Genomic DNA, 21,861 nt, shown 5'->3' on the forward strand with positions numbered 1-21,861 from the left:
TAAGTGATTTACTTTCCAGTTGTGATATTCTTTTTCTTTCCTACAGATTCTTGCTTTTCTATTGAGAGAAGACCTTTCAATTATTTCTTTTAGGATAGATTTAGTATTGCTGTATTCTTTCAGTTTTTGCTTGTCGGAGACATTCTTTCTCTCTCCTAAATGATAATCTTGCTAGGTAGAGTTTCCTAAGTTGTAGGTTTTTCCCTTTCAGGACATCGAATATATCTTGTCACTCCCTTCTGGCCTGAAACGTTTTTTGTAGAGAAATCAGCTGATAGGCTTAAGTAGGTTCCCTTTGTAACTAATTCTTTTGTTTTCTCTTGCTGCCTAGAAACCTCTCTTTATCTTTTAACTTTTGTCATTTTAATTATAATATGTCCTGTTGTGGGTTTGTTTGGGTTCATCCTTTTGGGACCTTCTCTGCTTCCCATACCTGGATATCTGTTTCCTTCCTTAGGTTTGGGAAGTTTTCAGCCATAATTTCTTCCAGTACATTTTCGATCCCCTTTTCTCTTTCTTCTCCTTCTGGGATCCCTATGATGTGTAGATTGGCACACTTTATATTATCCCATAGGTCTTATATATTGCTTTCATTTTTTTTCATTTGTCTTTCTGTCTGCTGTTCTTATTGGGTAATTTCCATCATTCTTTCTTCCTGATCATTTATTCATCTGCATCATTCAGTTTGCTATTTATTGCCTTTAGCTCAGCTTTCATCTCACCAAATGAGTTTTCTAATTTTTCTTGGTTTCTCTTTATAGTTAGTAACTAGTTCCTTGTTACAGTGATCTGCATTTCTATTGATAGCCTTTCTTAATTCCTTCAGTAGTTTTATTACCTCCTTTTTGAACTCAGGGTCTAGTAGACTGGAGAGGTGTTTCATTTTTTGTTCTTTCAGGGGAGTTCTCTTGATCTTTTCATTGCATTTGGCTCCTCTGCTTCTTCATTTTACTTATATTTCTCTTACTGTTAAGAGTTTAGGAGAAACAGTTATCTACTGTGGTCTTGGAGGGCTGTTTTTATGTCAGAGCATCCCCGTGTACCCTGCATGAATCTGATATTTTTGGTGTGAGAGCTGTTTTTAGTGTGGGGCCCTGACACGTCTTTTCTCAGTATGTGCTGGCCATTATCCCATTGATGGGGGTGTTACTGGTGTTGTGGTGACCAGAGCCTGCAATGGATATTGAGCAGGGCATCCTCTTTGCTCTGTGGTTGTCACAGCCCTGTTGGGGACAGGGTCTGCTCACCAGTTGTTGGAGTAGAAGCCCCCAGATACATTTCTAAGCTACTACAGTGTGAGATAGGCAAGACTGGAGTGCTCCCTCTGGGAGAAAAGCCACTGCCTGTTCCTCCACAGGAGCTGTTTGCCGGGAGGGCATCTGTGGTGTTGCCTGTCACTCGTGCAGTCTCACAAAGTATGCTCTTGTTGGCACTGCCCTGGGCCCTCCTCAATCATGGGAATGCAGGCAGTCGACCTGGGTGACCCTCCGGCACTGTGCTCACAAAACCAGCAGCGCAGATCCACTGAAGTCAGGCACCTGAACTGTCATGGTCGCACACCTGGACCTGCCCTGGGAGCTACAGAATCAGCCCAGACCCTAGCTCCACCTCCACGTATGCATGCCCATAAAGCTTGCAGCTGCTAATGCCAGACTTGACCCAGCCACAGGATCGCCAGTAATCTGCTTGGATGTCCCACAGGTGCTGAGCTTACAAAGCCACCAGCAGCGGCATAAATCCACAGATTGATCAGCTGCTGGGACACAGCTCAGATTTCAGCCCCACCTCCAAGTGTGGGCAGCACTCCCGGGCTTGCATGCTCCCAGAGATCATAGAGGCAGAGCCACATCTGCTGTGAGCACGCAGAGATTGAGGCTGCTCTGGTGGGGCCTTGCCCCTCCCTTTGCTTGAGGGTCACCCCATTAACAGTGGGGCTTCTATGGCAGACCCAGGCTCAGTCCTGTGTACACCTCCTGTTGCAGCCCAAAGCATACTCCACCCCCTTCAGGCTGTCTCTGCACAGCGAATCCCAGTCCTCTCCCCAGGTCTGTCCCCTGAAGCCCAAGTTTCAGCACCTAGCCCCCATGCCCACTAGCAGACATGCGTCTGGCTGGGGAGTACAGCAAGGTGGTCAGGACTGTCTGTGCCAGCCTCTTTTCTGCCTGTGGCAGGCTGGTTGCTGCATTCTCCTCTGAGCCTCTGAAGCTGTCTTGCTGGCCTGGCTGATGTTCCAGTCAGTGAAGGGAGTTCCCAGTGTGAGGGAACCTTCCCTCTTTCACAGGTACCTCCCAGGGACGTAGATCCTGTCCCAATTCCTTTTTTTTTTTTCCTACCCAGTTAAATGGTGATCTTTCTTGCAACTTTGGTTGTATGAGATCTGCCAACATTCAGTAGGTATTCTGTGAGAATTATTCCACATGTAGATGTATTTTTGATACATTTATGGGAGGAGGTGAGCTCCACGTCCTTCTATCCTGCCGTCTTGATCTGTGGTGCAATTTTTGCCTTCATTTTTTTCTTCTAAATTAATTTGTTTTTCATAAGCTAATCATCCTAGTTTTTTTTAAATTCATAAGTATGTGTAACTCTATGATGAGTAAAATGTTTTTTTAATTTTTTTTCTTTCCATAAAGGCCTACAGCAGTGAATTCTTTGATTTCAAAATATGGATTTCAGGAGCAGCTTCTTTACTGTGAGTTTGCTTTAAAGTATATATCACTTAATTAGCTGTTGAATAGACTAAATGTAAAACTTAACTAATTTTAATGTTTTTGCCTCTTTTAATCTTAAAACTTATGTAACTAAAATATTTCTAGGGGGCTTCCCTGGTGGTACAGTGGTTGAGAATCTGCCTGCCAATGCAGGGGACACGGGTTCGATCCCTGGTCTGGGAAGATCCCACGTGCCACAGAGCAACTGAGCCCTGTGCGCTAAAACTACTGAGCTTGTGCTCTAGAGCCTGCAAGCCACAACTACTGAGCCCGCGTGTTGCAACTACTGAAGCCCGCGTGCCTAGGGCCTGTGCTCTGCAACAAGAGAAGCCACTGCAATGAGAAAGAAGCCTGCACACCACAATGAAGAACAGCCCCCACTCGTGGCAACTAGAGAAACCCTGCGTGCAGCAACAAAGACCCGACACAGCCAAAAATAAATAAATTAAATAAATTTATTAAAATATATATATTTCTGGTTGGGAAGTTTCTCTATACCAATTGTCATATACGTGTCTTGTTATACCCACCAAACATTTAGTGTTGGGTACCTCAAGGGGAGTGGAATAAAAAAAAATTGTGTGTGTATAAAATACTCTGTTATGCATATGCATATAGAGATTTAAAATTTTAGGATTAAGAATAATTTTTGTTTCTTACAGATTTTTACTACATTTTCTTATGAAAGTAGTGTTTGGCTAAAAAAATTTTTACAAAAGGCTTATAGACATTAAAAATAAATTCTTAGCATTCAAACAGTACAGTAATATCTTCAAAATAATTTTGGTCCATTGACTATTTTGTGTTTTTGTGAAACTCTTATGAGATTTCGAAGGTTTTTTTTTAAAGCTTGGCTGGAGTAATTTTTAAAAGCAGCGACAATCTTTCAACTCAGGTATTTGTGCAAATATAAAATTAAAATGAATAATGGAAAAGAAATTTAAATACAGAACGAAAAATTAATTTTTGTTCACTACATTTTGCAGAATATGGAGTTCAATTTAAATTTTTTAAGACAAATTTAAAATTAAAATGTGACGTATTTCTGAATTTCCATAATCGGAGTTGGTGAAATTTCATTATAATGTAAAGTTCTTCAAGTAATAACTGATAAATTGATAACTTTGTCTGAATTTAGCTTGGGTTTGTGTTGTACAATCACACAAAATTTAAAATTATGTGCTGCAGTCAATTGTGAAATCTAGACCTTTCTGATGTACTCTAATTTACTCAGCATTGGAATTCTGAAATTCATATGTAAACTAATTTTTATTTCTGTTAAAAGCTAACTTTCCTGAATCATTCTTTGTGCCAGACATCTTTTGACTGTTCTTGTTGGTTCACTCAGGAATAACTCCTTCCTATCTGCTTTGTCTCTTTTTAGGGGATTTTGATATTTAAAACAACAAAGTGTGTAGTCGAATGTTATGGTTTAAATAAAAATCATAAATTTGGTGTTAATGGCAGGCACTAGTAGGTGGCAGAGTTGAGGTTTGGACTTAGGCTATCTGGGTCCATATCCATCCTCTTAACCATGGCATTATATTTCTGTTATAGGTAGGATTAAAATGTGTTCCTTCAATTTAAACAGTGGAAAAGTAATTAATTTATACAGATTTTCATGGCTTTATTTCACACTGTTGATTCTAATAGGATCCAGGTGTCTTGATTTTTCTAAATATGAGGAAATTGAACTTGGTAACACTAGTGATTGTGTATTATCTATTCTCAGAGTGTGTAATTGTCTACTTTTAATCATGAGATAAATATTGGCATTTTTTTCCCAAAATTAGACTAAAAAATTCAACATTAATTAGTTTGTATTACAGTTCAGCATCTTTAGCTAGTTACCAAAATTTCCTGAATTTATGACCTGAGTATTCTCATAAATGGCAGGAAAGTTTTGTCTAAAATATAATGTCTTTATTTAGTATGAAATTTAAATTTTAAATTGCTTTTTTAAAGGGTAAGAATAACTAAATTGTGAAATTTTAAAGTGTTTTACTTTTTGAGATTTTTACCTGCTCTGATTTTTTTCTGTTTGTTTGCTTTTCTTTTAAGCTGTTCTTGAGGAACTTGTTAATAGTGGACGCTTACGAGGCACTGTGGTTGGTGGGAGACAGGATAAAGCAGTGTTTGTCCCTGACATTTACTCCAGAACACAAAATACTTGGGTGGATTCTTTTCTCAGGCAGAATGGCTATCTGGGTAACTTTTTTTCTTTTTAACTAAAAATCATTTCTAATATTAAACACATTCTTAGATTGTACTAGCCCTGGGAGTACACATATACTTTACTGTTGGCCAGCAGACTATAATGGTTCTTTTTGAGTATAAAAGTAGTCATCACACTGTAGGTTTTTGTGGGTCATGTTAACTGAGTTTAATTCCATAGTTGTTGAACAGTTGTAATGTAGAAAGGCCAGAAGCCGGTATTGATTGTTAACAGCCTTCTAGTAATGTGATACTATATGTGATACTTCAGGTTCTTTTTAATTCATAAAAAGTAATTATATTTATTATATCTTGTAACTTATGAAGTTGCTTGGTTTTTTAGTTACATAATCTTAGAAATATTTTATTGCTGTCAGTTTTACAGTGTTCATTTTTATTAGTTATCCAGTACTTCAGAAACATAGAAGTTATTCTAAATTTTGTTTCTGAGGTTCCATCATTTGGATAAAGTAGACTAATTGAATTTAATCATTAAAACAAGTAGCATATATATATATAACTCAGTTTGATCAATTTCATAACCCAAGTCAAACTATGTAAGGGATCAGTTACCTATAAATAAGTCATTAGTGTTCAGTTTAAATGTGTGCTAGAATGAATACTGGCTTGGCTTATGTTTTCTTGACTTTCTACAATGTGCCTTCTCAGTTTCTTCAGCCAAGGACTTGGATTAGAATTTTGTTGTAATTAATTTCCTTAAATATTATTATTTGAGGACAGAGAGTGCATGGTAGATATCTCTAATAACTTTAATGGCTGCAAATTTAAGTCTTAAATTTTTTACTTTTGTTTTATATGCTAAATCTTTTACTAGTGTAAATTAGACTAGAGATTGCTTTGTCCTCAGTTGTCTAATGAAACATTTGAAAAATAGATTCCATTCCTTTAGTTAACTATAATCAAAATTCCAGTTTTTGTTTCTCTACTTAAATCATTACATTCCGTTATCCTCATTTCTACTTTTATTGCTCTTTAGTCCTCATGTTTCCCTTTGACCCCTCAACTGGAGAGAGATAAAGCTGAATTAATGAAGTACTTGAACCAATTTTTCTACAAATATGTTTAGTAATAAAAATTTGGGAAGGTAACATAACCAGGGAATAGGCTATGGTACACTTCTATGTTTTATTCTTAAAAAACTCTATTAGAATACAGTGCATTCACAAAGAACAGATTTTGGTAGAACTTAACTTTTTCTGAGGTTTCTAAAAGGTGTGAATGATGATTCTATTCCAACCTCGTGATGTATTTCTAGAATTTGATGCTTTGTCCAGACTTGGAATCCCAGATGCTGTGAGCTACATAAAGAAAAGATATAAGACTACCCAACTCTTATTTTTGAAAGCAGCTTGTGTTGGTCAAGAACTTGTGGATCAGGTGGAAGCATCAGTAGAGGAAGCCATCAGCTCTGGAACATGGGTTGATATTGCAGTATGTTTTATCTTTTTCTTCTTAATTTTCCTTTAAACCAGTGACAACTGATACTTCACTAGTATATGGCCACTTTAAGAATTAGGATGTAGCTTTCAGGAAGGATACTTTCATGGTTGGTGGGGGGAGGAGGGGTATTAATGAAAATGTTAATTTCAGATAGTAGAAAGAGCTAAGAAGAAATGTATTTTGGAGGCAAAGTTATCAGGACTTGAAGTTGGAATGTCTGTGAGTTTTTGAGAGGAACTCAGTGTGACTTATAGGTTTGGGGCCTGATCAACTGAATGGAGAGTGGTTCCATTAATTGAGATGGGGGAGCAATGGGGAAGAGAAGATGGGAGCTGGGAGTCTGGGGGCAGGAGGCGCAAACCACGTTGTTTTGAACAGGACGTGTTAAAATATGAGATGCCTGTTAAGTATATGAGTGGGGGGAGGTTAGGGAAGCAGTAGGATATGTGATTTCAGAGTTCAGAGTGAGGATAAAGGTAGAAATACAATTTGGGAGGTTGTCAGCATATAGAGGGTTTTGAAACCATTGGACTTAACGAGATCACTTAGGGAGAGAATACATATAACAAATGGTTTATCTGTATTATATTGCATTTATACTTTGTTTTCATTTTGTTTGTAATTCTAGCCTCTGCTACCCAGTTCCTTATCAGTGGAAGATGCTGCAATATTGCTTCAACATGTGATGAGGGCACTCAGCAAACAGGCTTTAGCTGTAGTCTTTAGCGATACTATTGTAGTCAGTGAAAAATTTATAAATGATTGTACAGAACTGTTCAGTGACCTGATGCACCAAAAAGCTGAAAAGGTATGCCAAATTTCCTTTCACCTACTAATTTTAACAGTACTTTCACATTAGAATCATCTGATGACTTTTGAAAAATGAGGTAAGCAGTATACCCAGAACTGAACACTGTGTTTCATACGTTATTTTCCTTCAATGCATCATTCCTTTTTATTTCCTCTCCTGGATTTGTTTTTCTCCTTCTTCATTCCCATCAGAACATAGAAGTTAGAACTTAGGAAGCTGCTTTTATAAATTGAAATCTTACAAATGAAATTATATATTTCACACTTACGTCACCTGAGGGTATTGGTCCAACATTAAAATCCATAAAAATGATACCTGTGGATTATATGCATAAATGTATAGTATATTTATCAATCAGTACACATTATATTTACTAAATCTAGCAAAGCCTCATAATTTGACCTATTTGGGATATACCAACGGGATAACTTATTGAGGAAAGAAATTGTTACTATTAAAATTGATTAGTTCCTCAGAGCAACTGCTATGGAAGTGTTTAGAAGCAGAGGTCATGCCAGGTCTGCTTTAATGACTGTTCAATTCATGTTTCTGGTTAGCAGCACCCTCATTATAAAGCCTGCTCACAAAATAGGTAGAAAAAGCCCATTTATATCTCAGACTGTTAATAAATTCATGAGGGCTTATTAAATATATAAATAATTTATATTTATCTATATCCCTTTTAAGCTCCTTAATAGTCTTAAAAATGATATAACTTTTCTACCTTTGGCCTGCAAAGCATCAGAGAGGAGTAAAAAGTACACAGGATTGATATCAGTAAACCTGAGTTCTAATTTCAACTTGTTTACTCTGTTTGCCTTTGACAAATAGACTTCCAGTTTCCTCATCTTCAGAGAAAAGGATGGTGATGCCCACTCTCACAAGGATAAATATAAATTAAGGAGCAATGTAAATAAAATGTTTAGTACATGTTAGCTACCAGTTACTAAATGACTACATTATTATTTTCATTTGAGACCCTTTACTAAAATAAAAATTTAACACAATCATTGATTTTTCTTTTTTTCTTGTGCTCCTCCCTCCAACCACAAAAATAAATTCAGGAAAAAAAGTGATTTTTTGTTTGAACTGTTAACATTCTTAACATTTCTTTGCAAAACTGAAAAAGAAATATTTTTAATGTGAAAATGTATGTTTGTCACTACAGATTTAGAACTCTTTCCCATGATAAAGAATCAGTTTCTAAAGTTGGAAATAGTTCATTGTTCCTAACATAAATTTATAAAAAGCAAAGATCAAGAATGAGTCCAGAGGGGAAAAAAGTTCACATGCCTAAGTATGCAGCTCATATGTGATCATTATGGTGGGGTGGGGATGGAGATTTCATTATCTTTCTAGTAATCTCAGGTATCCAAGTGGCACTGGACCTTGGGAGTCTTAAAAAGAGAGGTAGCAAGGGTCATCCGTTAAGCAGTGCTAAAATTAGCCAATAACAGTTGAAGAGGATTGCATCCGATGCTGTGTGATCAGCTGTTCAGTGATAGGATAAGATTTCTCATTAGCTGGTAATAAATACAAAAAGTCAAGAACAGCAAGGGAGGAGACTTATTTGGGGCCTGGAGAAACAATCTCAGAGTGGCAGCTGAGACAAAGCTCTATAGTTCTTAGCAATGAAACCAAACAAGAACAGTTAGGACGTGAGTATAAACAGCTTTTATTTTATGCTTTTTGTAATGTTATATATTGTTGCCTACAAAAAATAAGCATATTTTATTTCAGGAAATGAAAAATAATCCTGTTCATTTAATCACTGAAGAAGATCTGAAACAAGTCTCCATTTTAGAAAGCGTTAATACAAGTAAAAAGGATAAAAAAGATGAACGAAGGAGGAAAGCAACAGGTAACAAGTTATTATTAACAAGATTCAAGATGAGTTTATTTGTTGCAGTGAACTTTGCACTTACCAGACCTTTTGAAAGGCCTTTTATTTGGTTGATTCACCTTTAACTGTTAATATTAACCAGATCTTTTGCTAGTGAATTAACTTTTAATTATGAAAATATTGGTGATTATTTAGTGTTTCATAAGCTAATTTCATGATCTCCTGTTCTCATTCTTTATGTTCCTGCTCCAGTAGCTTTTCTTTTCTTTCTTGATTCTCAAATTTTGCAAGTTTGTGTTCACCTCAAGGCCATTGCACAAGCTGTTCCCTCCCAAGCTTCAAGTAACTGTTTCCTTCTTGTCATTAAGAGCTCACCTTTAAATGTCATTTCCTCACAGAGGCCTCCCTAACCACCCAGAATAGTATATACAGTCACTCTCCATCGGATTATCCTCCCAGGTTTTTTTACAGCACTTTTATCACTGTGATGTCTTTTATCGTTTGGGAGTCTGCTCCATCTTATTTATTGTTGTTTCCCTAGTACTCAGAGCACTCCTTGGCATATTTTAAGTGCTCCATAAATATTTATTGAGTGAATGAATTTCCCAAGGACTTTTAAAAATTCTTTCAATTTAGAGTCACTGGAAATTATCCTAGGTAGCACTGGCATACTAGTAACTTGCATTTGGAAATTAACATGTATTTTCCATACTTTTTATAGCAGGAATAATTTTATTAGTGCTGTATCAGGGTTAAAGAAATTAGATATTCAACATATTTCATTACTAAATACAGCTATATTAAACACGTTATAAAAACTTCATTTGCTGTGGGAATTCACTATATCTTTGAGATTCCTTCCTCTTCAAAAACCTTTTTCTACAAAGTCTTTCAATAATATTTTGAAATTTCTGTTCTAGGAAAACTACATAGTAAATTACTGCAATAAATCAATAATATTCATAAGCATGCATATTTTGTTATTTTAAGATATAATTATAAATCCACCTTAATTGATTGCACTTATGTCAGTAAAACTAGTCTGTTTTATATCCTTCTAAAAATTCAGGTTCATCTGGTGTTTTGTTCTGATAGTGCTGTCGTTTTATAATAGTTTAATTACAGTTCATGGAATAATGTCAAACAAGAACATCTTTCCCATAAGAAACTTATTACCACATGTAAAAGATACATTCACTTTAAACTTGTGCTTTTGAAAGTTGTGTTTTTCTATCATGAAAGCAATAGAACTTATAGAATATGATGAAGTTTAAGGGAATTCTTCTTAGAGTTTAGAAAAAGATCTTTGTTTATATAAATCATTTTATTGAAGAAATGAATCTTTTATGAAGAAATGTATTTTCAATATTTTTCAGTGTTACAGTTCCATTACTAAAGTATCCTGTTTTGTTGAATAGATATTTTAAATGTAAATATATAATAGAGAAATACCTCGGTAACAATTTTACTTTTATTTACAGTGTTTTAGTTTCATAGTTTGTATTTTTTTAGTCTTCATTTAGCCAGTAGGTGATTGATAACTGTATTTTTCTACTTAATCAATTTAATATTTATGGTCAACATTTATTGAGCCCCTGTTATGTGTCAAGCGTTGCCTTAACCTCAAGTATGCAGACGTTAGTGAGGTGTTCTCCCTACTGTCAAGAAGTTATCTTTTTGGGTGGCGGGAGAGTCAGGATGTCTCCTGTAAACCTGGGGAATAATCTTTAAATCAAAAAGACAAAACCAAATTTGTGAGGTACTGTAGTTGGGGATGTTAATGAGGCTGTGGTAACAGAGATAAGCAAATTAGGGCACTTTTGAAAAAGGTAGAAGAGGAGGTAAAGGAATGGGTTTGGCCAGGAAAAAGTCAGTCAAAGCTGCAGAAAATAGATGTCATTAGAGAAACAGGAAGAGACTGCATTTAGAGCAGGCAGGTTATCTAAGTGAGTTGCTCAAATTCAAGAGATTTCATATCTTATTAATTTTTACTGATTGAGTTCACAAAACTTGGCTTTATTTTTCTACTGTAAAGTTAAATACAACAATGTATTGTCATTATTTCTAAAAACAGTATTTAGTTAGGTAATGATAACTAATGTCGTTTTCCACCAGAGGGCAGTGGAAGTGTGAGAGGAGGAGGTGGCGGCAATGCCAGAGAGTACAGAATTAAAAAAATCAAGAAGAGAGGGAGAAAAGATGACAACAGTGATGATGAGTCATCTCACACAGGTGTGTAGCTTATTTCACTCTTCCTTTGTATGTGCATGATTTTTTTTAACATTTTCTTAAGATGCATACACTTAGGTGTCTATGCTTAAAGGAAGTCCTTGCTTTGCAGAGTTTCAGTGAGCACAGATTTCACAGTTAGTTAAATAACACCAGAGTCCCAACAACACAGTTCATATTTCAGTTACCGGGGTATGTTAACTGTGAGTAATTGCATAAAGTACAAACTTTGTTGCTGGCTCCTTAGTCTACAGATCAGCACGTAAATAACAGATGTGCATCATGATCTGTGACAATCACATCACTTATTTCCAAGTTTTTCAGAGGCAGATCACTGTGCATCTCTTATTCACTTTATGCATAGAAAACACAGCATGTAGTTGTGTTGACTTCTTGTCCCCCAGTGATAATAAATCCATATGACATTTTACAAAAATGGATAATCAAAAGAGGGGATTGGCCAACAAAGATAAATGTGCAGCAAAGGAAAAGTCATAACCCTGGAAATAAAATATGAATCAAGAATGGAGTTATAAAAGAAATGCCTGACCATGGGAATGTTGGCATTACCTCTGTTCAAGAGACTAGCTGTGCAGTCAGAGAAACTCGGTGAAGGCGGAAATAAATAAGGGAAATGGTTGTGACGAAAAGGATAAAAATGTCTTAGAGGAGGTGAAGTTGGCAAAAAGCTTCACATTAAAGGAATTCTCAGAGATGTTTCACAACGCTGAAAGGGCAAAGGATAAAATGTTGGAAGCTGATTCAGAGTTTAAAAAGGAATATGACAACTTGCCCAGGCATAGAAAAGATGCTTCCTCTGTATTTTAAGTTACTGGATGAGAAGGCAAGCCCTGTTCATACTATTCTTGATGAGTGTTTTACAAAGAAATAAAACATTTTCATTCTCAGTGTTTCTGATGTGCTAAATTACAGTGTACTAAACTAGAACTATTAGTCTTATTTTTCATTTCCCTATACATTTATAACCAACAGTAAGAGCTTTGAATGTTTGCACAAACATTTTTAAAAGGTTACAGAACAATCGTAAATTTTCCCATTGTTTATTAAGAACACTTTGCAGTTTCGGCTTGCACAGATTTTTATGGTCTCCCAACTTCATGCAAAAGAAATTATAATATTTTATGAATAGTGAATTTCTACAAAGTTAAGTAGAAAACATTAATTTCATTAATTTCATGCCTGTTTAATTTTTATGGTAACACCTAATTGGTTGGTTGCTTCTGTCTAAGCAGGAGAATTAAGTATATGCATCTTTCTTTGTCTAGACTTGTTATTGTTTGGTATGGTTAAGTTAGCAAGAGCCATCTTTGCTTTTCTAAATAAAATTATGATTTTTAATATGTTTCTGTTTTTAAAAAATTAATGAAACTGTGATACCTCCCGTCCTCCTTTTCCCCACCAAAAAAAAAAAAAACCTTGAAATGATGATGATTTGACATTTTCTTTTACCTATTCCACAGAATTTATTATGTATGGGCTTGGGAGATATAAGTGTCAAGTGACAAGGCTTCAGATATTAATGTGCTGCTACCTGTAACAAAAATTGCTTAAGATCTGTCTAAAGTAGTCTAAGATAGGTAACAATGGCTACTGTTCTCAACATACATAAAGCAGTATTAATTAAAGGAAAAGTATCTTAGAAACTATGAGCTCTACCCTTATTTTAATTAGCACTAAGACTATTCTGTTTTACTTTTTCATTAATGAATGGATTTTCCTATTTTCCCAGATGTAACAAGGAGTGGGAGTGAAGTAGCATTTAAGAAAATACTTCTCTAAAATGTGTAGCCCTAAGTAATTGTTAAATGAGGCACGTGATATTCTTTTTGTGTATAGTATAAGAGAGAAGGTATAAAAGAGTAAAACCATTCTCCCTATTAAAAAAAAGGTAATTTCAGTACTTTTGAAAAAGGGTTCTGTTGTAATCTCAGAAATGGAGGATGCAGTTAGGTTCTCAGCTAAAATATACAATCAACTCTGTGTGAAAGATTACTAGAAGGAAATACAATTTAATAACTAGTAAAATGCATGCAGGAAGCAGACGGAGAAATCATACTATTTGTTGTGAGAGATCAGGAATGAAAAGCAGATCTCAGAAAAAATGGATAGTACTTTTCCATCTATTCTAAAGCTATAATAAGTAGTTGTACTTAGATCTTGATGCATAGTGAAAATTGATTTTTGAGCTATTCTATTTTTATTTCTAAGGTTTTACTTATAGAGTCAATAACCTAATTTAGCTGGGAATAATCACTTTTTTATAGTTTTACAGTTAGTAATGGAAATATTGTTAGCTTTCTTTGCAACTCATACTTTTCCAAGTAAGTGAGTAGGCATGACATTTCCACAGTTAACAATTATTTCCATTACATACAAATTTTCCTTGGTATAGAATTATTTTTGTGAGAGCAAAAATAAATTATGGGTGTAAAATTTTAAGTTGTTTTTTCTTCCATGCCTTTCCAAAATAGACAATTTTTAGCTTAATTCTACTGGAGCTGTGGTTCACTTGATTATAAAGACCTTTCCTGAAAAACTTGTGTAAATTATAAGGATGATTGGATTTTTATTAAATATTTATTTTTATAAAGAAGGACATTCTGCTCAGTATCCATTGTTCAACAGAGAAAAATTATCCTTTCCTAAAAGATTTTTTTTTTATCCACTAGTTTTGATTTCCAACTATTTGCATCATCCAAGTTTGGGAGGAAAAAATTGTCTATTATTTTTTGATTGACTTGTAGAAAACAAGTTAGAAAATTATTACTCAAAAGAAATGCCACTATATATCCTATTTTAACAGTGTTTTCATTGGTTATTGCTATTGGACATTGGCGATTTTGGTGACAAACTAACAATGGAGACTTTATGGTAGGCAATAAATGAATTACCATCTTATTATATATATTAATGGAACCTTATTTGCTTGTAGGTTGCTTATTTTTGTTTTTTCCTATGGCTCATTTTTATTACAGGAAAGAAGAAGCCAGAGATCACTTTTATGTTCCAGGATGAGATTGAAGATTTTTTACGAAAACATTTACAAGATGCCCCTGAGGAGTTTATTTCTGAACTTGCTGAGTACTTAATAAAGCAAGTATAAGAACATGTTTTCTGTTTTATAATAGAAATTTAGTGAGTTATTACTTAAAATTTTTACCAAGATCATAGAAAACATAATTTAGGTGTTTTCTTTTCAAGCCTTAAAATTTAACCTAGTCACCAAATTCCAGATTTGTTTGCTTACAGAAACAGTTCAACAAACATTTAAGTGCTTTGGGCAAGGCAGTTTCGTCGGAAATACAGGGCAGGAGTGTGGAGGTGGTCTCCTTCACTCATCTTACAGTTCTAATTGGGAGAAAAACACCAGCACTGATCACTGGCTGGTCTCTAACACTGCATGAAAATACATCTAAAATGAAGAAAAGAGTATTTTCTATTTGACAGAGATTAAACAGTGCACTTTTAGGGAGAAAATAAAGTAACACACTGCCCTCAAAGAGAATAAAATAGACAGCACTACCTTATAAGTGAACCAGGCTAAATTTATTTTTATACAGAAATAAAAGAAATTGTGTATAACTTGACTACTGCTAGCTAACATGGTTTTCCCCCAAGTTAGTCTCTATGTGTAAGCTTCTCTAAATGCAATCCAGGAGCCTAGTGCATCTAAATTTTTGAATTAGAACAGCTTTTGTGAGTGAGATTTTTAAAAAACTTAAGTGAACATTCTTGTGCGTGAATACATTACATAATTACATTTTTCGTATATAAAAAGATGAAATAGTTACTATTAATCATTTGCCATAACTTTTTAAAATAATCTGTTCTGAGTTGGGCATAAAAAGATTTTTTAAAAATACATATCTTTTATAGTACATTAGAAATTGAGAATTTGTTATCATTCCTGAGGATGGGAAACACATGTATAGGCTACTGTTCTCCAAGTTAACTTTAAAAAGCTGCTCTGAATTGAATTTGAACTGAAGCTTTTGTTACTGTTTTTCTTATTGTCTTTCATGCAATAACTTTTAGTACTTTAAAACAGAGAAAAATAATTCACTGAAGTTAGAATTTCTGGAATTTGAGGGGAAATTCTTATTAACTATTCTCCAAATTAATCTTATTTGTTTAACAGGGATCTTTTTTAAAGCTTTATTTGCATAGAAGCAAAATTTCTTATCTACATAAACCCAGTACATCTTAATAAACAAATATATTTATCTCATGCACAGACCTCTAAATAAAACTTACCTCGAAGTGGTACGTTCAGTATTCATGTCAACTTCTGCCTCTGGAACTGGCAGGAAGCACACGATCAAGGACTTGCAAGAAGAGGTTTCAAACCTTTATAATAATATTCGATTATTTGAAAAAGGGATGAAGTTCTTTACAGGTATTATACTTAACACTGTTTTTTCGTTGATTCTCATAATTGTCCTTGGACATTCATTTTAATGAAGCACTTTTATTTTCCAGATGATACCCAGGCTGCTCTTACGAAGCACTTGCTGAAGACAGTGTGTACTGATGTCACTAATCTCATTTTCAACTTCTTAGCTTCGGACTTAATGATGGCAGTAGACAACCCTGCAACCATTACAAGTGAAGTAAGTTAGTGATTTTCTTGCCACTCTTGATGTGTTTTGCTTTGAAATCCAAGCATGTTTTATTTTCGTTTTTAGGAAGAAATCTGTCAGATTTTTAGTTCAAGTTTAGTACAATATATATACAGTTGCTACTAGGATTGGTAATATAACCAGTCTATTAACAGTAATAATAAAAGTAAGGAAATACTAGTCATTGTGTCTGGGAATGCCTGTAATAAATATAGCATGCGTGCTTGGCCTTCTACTTCCTATTATTGTACAGAAAGCAACAGGAAAACGTTGTATTATCTCTGAAAAAAAGTAAATAAGCTGAGTAGCCTATAAAAGCTTTTTTTAAGCTCATCAGATGACTCAGATTGGATTTAATTTCACCAGGTAGCCTTGCAAAGAGTGAGGGTCACTATTCAAAGAGGGGTAGGAAAGAGAGACGGGACAAATGAACTGGCTTAATTTAGGCAGATCTTCAGAGAGAAGAGGTGTCCATCATAGAAGCTGGAAGTAAAGCAGCTGAAATTTTAACAGATTCTTAAAGGTCTAGGCTAGCATCACAGTTTAGAATCCCAGGAAGCACCCAGAACAAGGAAAAAAAAGGGTAATGATGCTTAGTTACTTTGGCATCAGCTATTTTATATTTTCCTGATTATTGTTACATCACATCCCTTTTTCCTGCTGAGTTGCAAGTCCCTTATCAGTGTTTTGACTTTGCAGTCATTTTCATTTCGTGACACCATCTCGTTTATTTAGACTAATTCCAGTTCATTTTCTTAAATTCTAATCTCAAATTCAAAGCTCATCTCTTCCCTTCTTGCAATGTAAGGTAGAGCTATGGCTCCCAGTTGCCTACAGGAGGAAAGGTATGGCCTATCCCTAGGACTCCTCCTCTTCTTCCTCACCCTAGATCTACTTAAGGTTGGAGATTAGGAAGAATGAAAGAGACAGCAGTGCCTTCATAAGACTGACTGCTATCACTGGCCTTGATCTAGGTCAAACCAAATCAGTCTAATGCTTGTGGCTTCTCGTGATGTGGCCTTTGTTGCATAGGTGGGATAGGTTGTTTTGTGGGGATGTTTTTAGTATCATGTGACTCCTTCTCATAGCAAGGACTCCCCCTAAACCTCCAGATAAAGGTCCATTTATCTCTCCTACCCCAGCAAGGTACTGTTTCCCTCCCATTCTTTGCATTGAGCAGTGATTCTCAACTGCTTGGATAGTTCCATAGTACCTGCCTCCATGCCAGCCTCTGCTGTGGGAAGTACCTGGGGTCCTTCCCGTGCCCTTTAAGGGCCACAGGAGGATTGCTGTAGCATGGGGTAGGAGTCAATAGGTTGGTCCAATCTTCTAAGACATACTGTAATTTTCAGGGCCTGCTGGCCAAGCCATTCCAATAAGGCCTCCTCCAGAAATTTTGCACCAGAAGGAGCCCTAAGACTCTGGTCAAGAATGCCACCAAACTTCACAAAGCACAGCTGTGTGGAGAGGGGTGCTGAAAAGGTTCCACACACTAGACAGTATAACAAGCAGCCATCCTTCTGTGGTTCAGGTCCCCTTGCTTATAGGCATCCTGGATCTTTATGGCCTTCTGGATCTTTATGAGTGGGGCTCCCTCACTTGGCCTTAGAGAAAAACACTCTTCCCACCACAATAGAAAAAAGCAGGAGCAGCCTCTTACCCCAAATTATTTTTCTTGCACGATGAATGGTGTGTATATGCTCATTCACTCATGCGCTCTCTGTTTTATCATTCTTCTTCTTATACTGCTGGAGCAGATGGGAGGAGTAGCGGCTGCATCTAGCGTCTTTGACTGTTGACTAGCATTCTGATTTTAGAGTGTTTTAGCATATTTTTATCCCTAGTTTGTGGTCTAAAATATAAGAATAAAGATAAATTTCACTCAGCATTCTGTTACAATAGTAAATACTCAGTTTTTGTTTTGCTTTTTGTTTTGCTTTGTTTAAACTTATATCCAGTACATGTCAAAGGCACAATTCCAAAGGAATTTCTTTTGCCCTATAGGTAAGAAAAAAAATTCTAAGTAAATTATCAGAAGAAACTAAAGTAGCTCTCACAAAACTCCATAGCTCTCTGAATGAAAAGGTAAGTGAAGTTTTATTCTATTTAGATATTTGGGCTAGAATTTGTGATCTTTGAATAGATAGATTTTTATCAGAATAACTGAAATCTAAACCTATTATCCTGCACTCAGACACCTCTTTGGCAGGTGAAGGAAGAGACCAAGCTGGGGGCATTTTACCCTCTAGTCCTAAATCACAGCTTCAAACTTCATGACAAAATGACCTTTTATGGTATTAAATGACTGCTTTTCTTTAGGCAACCTGTTTTATAAAAGTAAATCATGGTATTAAATACCTTTTCAGAGCATAGAAGACTTTCTTTCTTGTCTGGATTCTGCAGCAGAAGCTTGTGATATTATGGTGAAAAGGGGAGACAAAAAAAGGGAAAGGTAACATTGAATTAATGTCTGAAATTTCGTATCTGAAATTGGAGTCTATCTGAATCTTGCATAGAGAACTGTTGTGTCTAAATGGCTGTAGACCTTCAGTCATAGTTAGTCTTCATATCCTCTCTCTGACCCAATAGAATAAGGTAGCAGAGTTGCTAATCCCATAGTTGATCAAGCCTGGGAACTTACTAGCTTTAAGACCTTTATAGGAACGCTTATTTAATCTAATGCACATCTGTTTGATCCCCAACAATTCAAAATAAAAAGCATACTTTGAGTATCTCTGCTCCATATATATATATATATATATATATATATATATATATATATATATGTTTTTCTGTCATTTTCTAGCATATTAGTTTGTCCATGCTGTTTAGGATTATGTGTGTCTGTATCCCCTAAAAAGTCCTTTAAAATTGTCATGGAACTAGATTAATTAAACTAGAGATGCTAAAAATGAAAACAGAATAGAAGAATTGAAGTTGGTGAGAACTTGTTAAAATATGATAATGTATTATTTTATTTTTGTTCAGGCAGATACTGTTCCAGCATCGACAAGCACTGGCTGAACAGCTAAAAGTCACAGAAGACCCTGCTCTTATTCTGCATCTCACATCGGTTCTGTTGTTTCAGTTCTCAACGCACAGCATGCTCCATGCACCTGGAAGATGTGTCCCACAGATCATTGCTTTTCTGAATAGTAAAATTCCAGAGGTATTACATTTTCAGTGCTCTTGAAACTTTTATAGCTTTTAGATGCTGACTATTTTGAATGGATAGATGTGAATCATTGTGAACACTAAGACACAAAAAACATCATCTTCCTGCTTCCAAGAATGGAAACAGTGAATAAGGAGGTTGATTTTTAAAACTCAGCATAGCTCAGGAATCTTTCCATGGTAAGGAATATTCTGAATCTGGAAATTAAGCTTTTGGAAGAGAAATAATAATGTTCAGTCTTCCATTTCAGTTTATGCAGGTTTAACCTGTCCTTTAAGGACCAGCTCAAAAATTCTTATCCTGCACAAATTCATCTGAGAAACTCTTCAGCTAAAGGTAAATTGGCTTCTTTGAACTTCCATATCACTTTGACAGTATCTTTGGTGATAGAAGCTAGCTCAGTCAACTTACATTAAAATGACCTGTTCATGTTTTATCTCCCCCAAACTGTAAATTCCTTGAGAGCAAAGACCTTGCTAGATTCAGCTTTCTAATTCTATGGCCAGTAATTTGTAAAGATGAAGACTGTCAATGTATTGGGTTGGCCAAAAAGTTCCAAGATGGCTCCAGTAGCAGTCAGTTGTCTTTATTTGAAACAATATTGTTAGATTGTATTAAGACAGCTGTCATATCAGTGTGCTGTTAAAAAGAAAACATCAAAATTGGTGAATTTTTGTGTAGCCATTTTAATATTGAAGATGGAAAAAAAAAGCAACATTTTCGGCATATTATGCTTTATTATTTCAAGAAAGGTAAAAACGGGCTTCCCTGTTGGCGCAGTGGTTGAGAGTCCGCCTGCCGATGCAGGGGACGTGGGTTCGTGCTCCGGTCCGGGACTATCCCACATGCCATGGAGGGCTAGGCCCGTGAGCCATGGCCGCTGAGCCTGCATGTCCGGAGCCTGAGCTCCGCAGCAGGAGAGGCCACAACAGTGAGAGGCCCGCGTACTGCAAAAAAAAAAAAAAAAAGTCAAAACACAACCAAAACACACAAAAAGATTTGTACAGTGTATGGAGAAGGTGCTGTGACTGATTGAACATGTCAAAAGTGGTTTGTGAAGTTTTGTGCTGGGGATTTCTCGCTGGACAATGCTCCACAGTCAGTAGACCAGGTGAAGTTGATAGCAGTCAAACTGAGACATTGAGAACAATCAACATTATACCATGCAGGAGATAGCGACATACTCACAATATCCAAATCAAGCGTTTTTCATCATTTGCACCAGCTTGGTTACGTTCATCGCTTTGATGTTTGGGTTCCACATAAGTTAAGCGAAAAAAACCTTGACGGTATTTCCGCATGTGATTCTCTACTGAAAATGTTCCATTTTTAAAACAAATTATGATGAGCAATGAAAAGTGGTGTGAAACAGAAGAGATCATGGACCAAGCGAAATGAACCACCATCAACCACATCAAAGGCAGGTCTTCATCCAAAGGTGATGTTGTGTATATGGTGGGATTGGAAGGGAGTCCTCTATTACGAGCTTTTTCCAGAAAACCAAAAGACTAATTCCAACAAGTACTCCCAAAGAGACCAACTGAAAGCAGCACTAGACGAAAAGCACCCAGAATGAGTCAAGGGAAATCACATAACCTTCCATCAGGATAACGCAAGACTGCATGTTTGTTTGACGACCAGGCAAAAGCTATTACAGCTTGGCTGGGAAGTTCTGATTCATCTGCTGTATTCACCAGATATCACACCTTCCGATTTCCATTTATTTCAGTCTTCACAAAATTCTCTTAATGGAAAAAACTTCAGTTCCCTGGAAGACTGTAAAAGGCACCTGGAACATTTGTGTTCAAAAAGAAAAAAAATTTTGGGGAAGGTGGAATTATGAAGCTGCCTGAAAAATGGCAGAAAGTAGTGGAACAAAACAATGAATATGTTGTTCAATAAAGTTCCTAGTGAAAATGAATTTACTTTAAAAACTGAAGGAACCTTTTGGCCAACCCAATACTTTGTTCTACAGAAAATTAAATCATGTTTGTTAACTTTTCTCCTCTTTTCACAGGTTCAACATACTCTTTTAGTAAAGTATCAAGGTTTGGTTATAAAGCATTTAGTCAGTCAAAGTAAGAAGACTGGGCAGGGAGAAGATCCCTTGAGTGATGAATTAGACAAAGAACAAGAAGATATCATCAGTATGACTCGTAAAGAGCTTCAAGAACTTTCCTCATCCATTAAAGACCTTGTTGTCAAATCCAGGAAATCATCAGTGACAGAAGAGTAATGATTTTAATTTACTTAATGTTGTCATACAGTAAACGTTTTTTCCCCAAAGTTAAAGGTGAGTGGTTACAAAAAAAAAATAACGCATTTCACAGTCCAGAATCCCCCACCCAATAGCACTTCCCACACTCACAGTTCAGTTCAAACAGTAGTGTTGTATTCATTGTAAATCTTACAAAGATGTGAATTTTTGTAAATTGGGTTCTCCATGGAAGATTTCTTTTTCACATTATTCTAAAAATTATACATTTCAGGTTTATTTTCTTTCTAGATGCTGAATGAAGAATAAATCTTCTGCTTTTATCTCTAGGAAAGGACTCATTCGTTGTGTTATTGGATTTGAAGTGACACGTGTAAATTTACACATATTACAGAAACTTAAAATGCGGTCATGTTTTTTTTTGGTGTTGAAAATAGTGTTTTTACTTTAAAATTAATAGAGAATGGTTCAAACCTAAAGTACAGAAAATTGCAAAATATTTTTTTATTACTAAGCCCTCACTCTTATTTCTGGCAGATAGATGGCTTCTCATCTCCCCCAC

At 35.7% G+C, this 21,861-nt stretch overlaps 1 protein-coding gene across 1 annotated transcript in view; it reads left to right on the forward strand.

The window, feature by feature from the left end:
* Positions 1-21,389, forward strand: part of UFL1 (UFM1 specific ligase 1) — a 49,844-nt gene extending 28,455 nt beyond the window's left edge. The window contains exons 7-19 of the mRNA XM_029223992.1: positions 2,634-2,692; positions 4,773-4,919; positions 6,202-6,377; positions 7,015-7,194; positions 8,938-9,058; positions 11,156-11,272; positions 14,266-14,383; positions 15,526-15,686; positions 15,770-15,900; positions 17,914-17,994; positions 18,276-18,361; positions 18,898-19,078; positions 21,102-21,389. Of these exons, the coding sequence (XP_029079825.1) occupies positions 2,634-2,692; positions 4,773-4,919; positions 6,202-6,377; positions 7,015-7,194; positions 8,938-9,058; positions 11,156-11,272; positions 14,266-14,383; positions 15,526-15,686; positions 15,770-15,900; positions 17,914-17,994; positions 18,276-18,361; positions 18,898-19,078; positions 21,102-21,320 (1,777 nt within the window). The 3' untranslated portion in view covers positions 21,321-21,389. The remainder of the gene's footprint in view (positions 1-2,633; positions 2,693-4,772; positions 4,920-6,201; positions 6,378-7,014; positions 7,195-8,937; positions 9,059-11,155; positions 11,273-14,265; positions 14,384-15,525; positions 15,687-15,769; positions 15,901-17,913; positions 17,995-18,275; positions 18,362-18,897; positions 19,079-21,101) is intronic.
* Positions 21,390-21,861: the final 472 nt, after the last annotated feature.

The sequence above is a fragment of the Monodon monoceros genome, unplaced genomic scaffold (genome assembly GCF_005190385.1).
Source record: "Monodon monoceros isolate NGI ecotype Baffin Bay Population unplaced genomic scaffold, NGI_Narwhal_1 Super_Scaffold_15, whole genome shotgun sequence".
NCBI classification, from domain to species: domain Eukaryota; kingdom Metazoa; phylum Chordata; class Mammalia; order Artiodactyla; family Monodontidae; genus Monodon; species Monodon monoceros.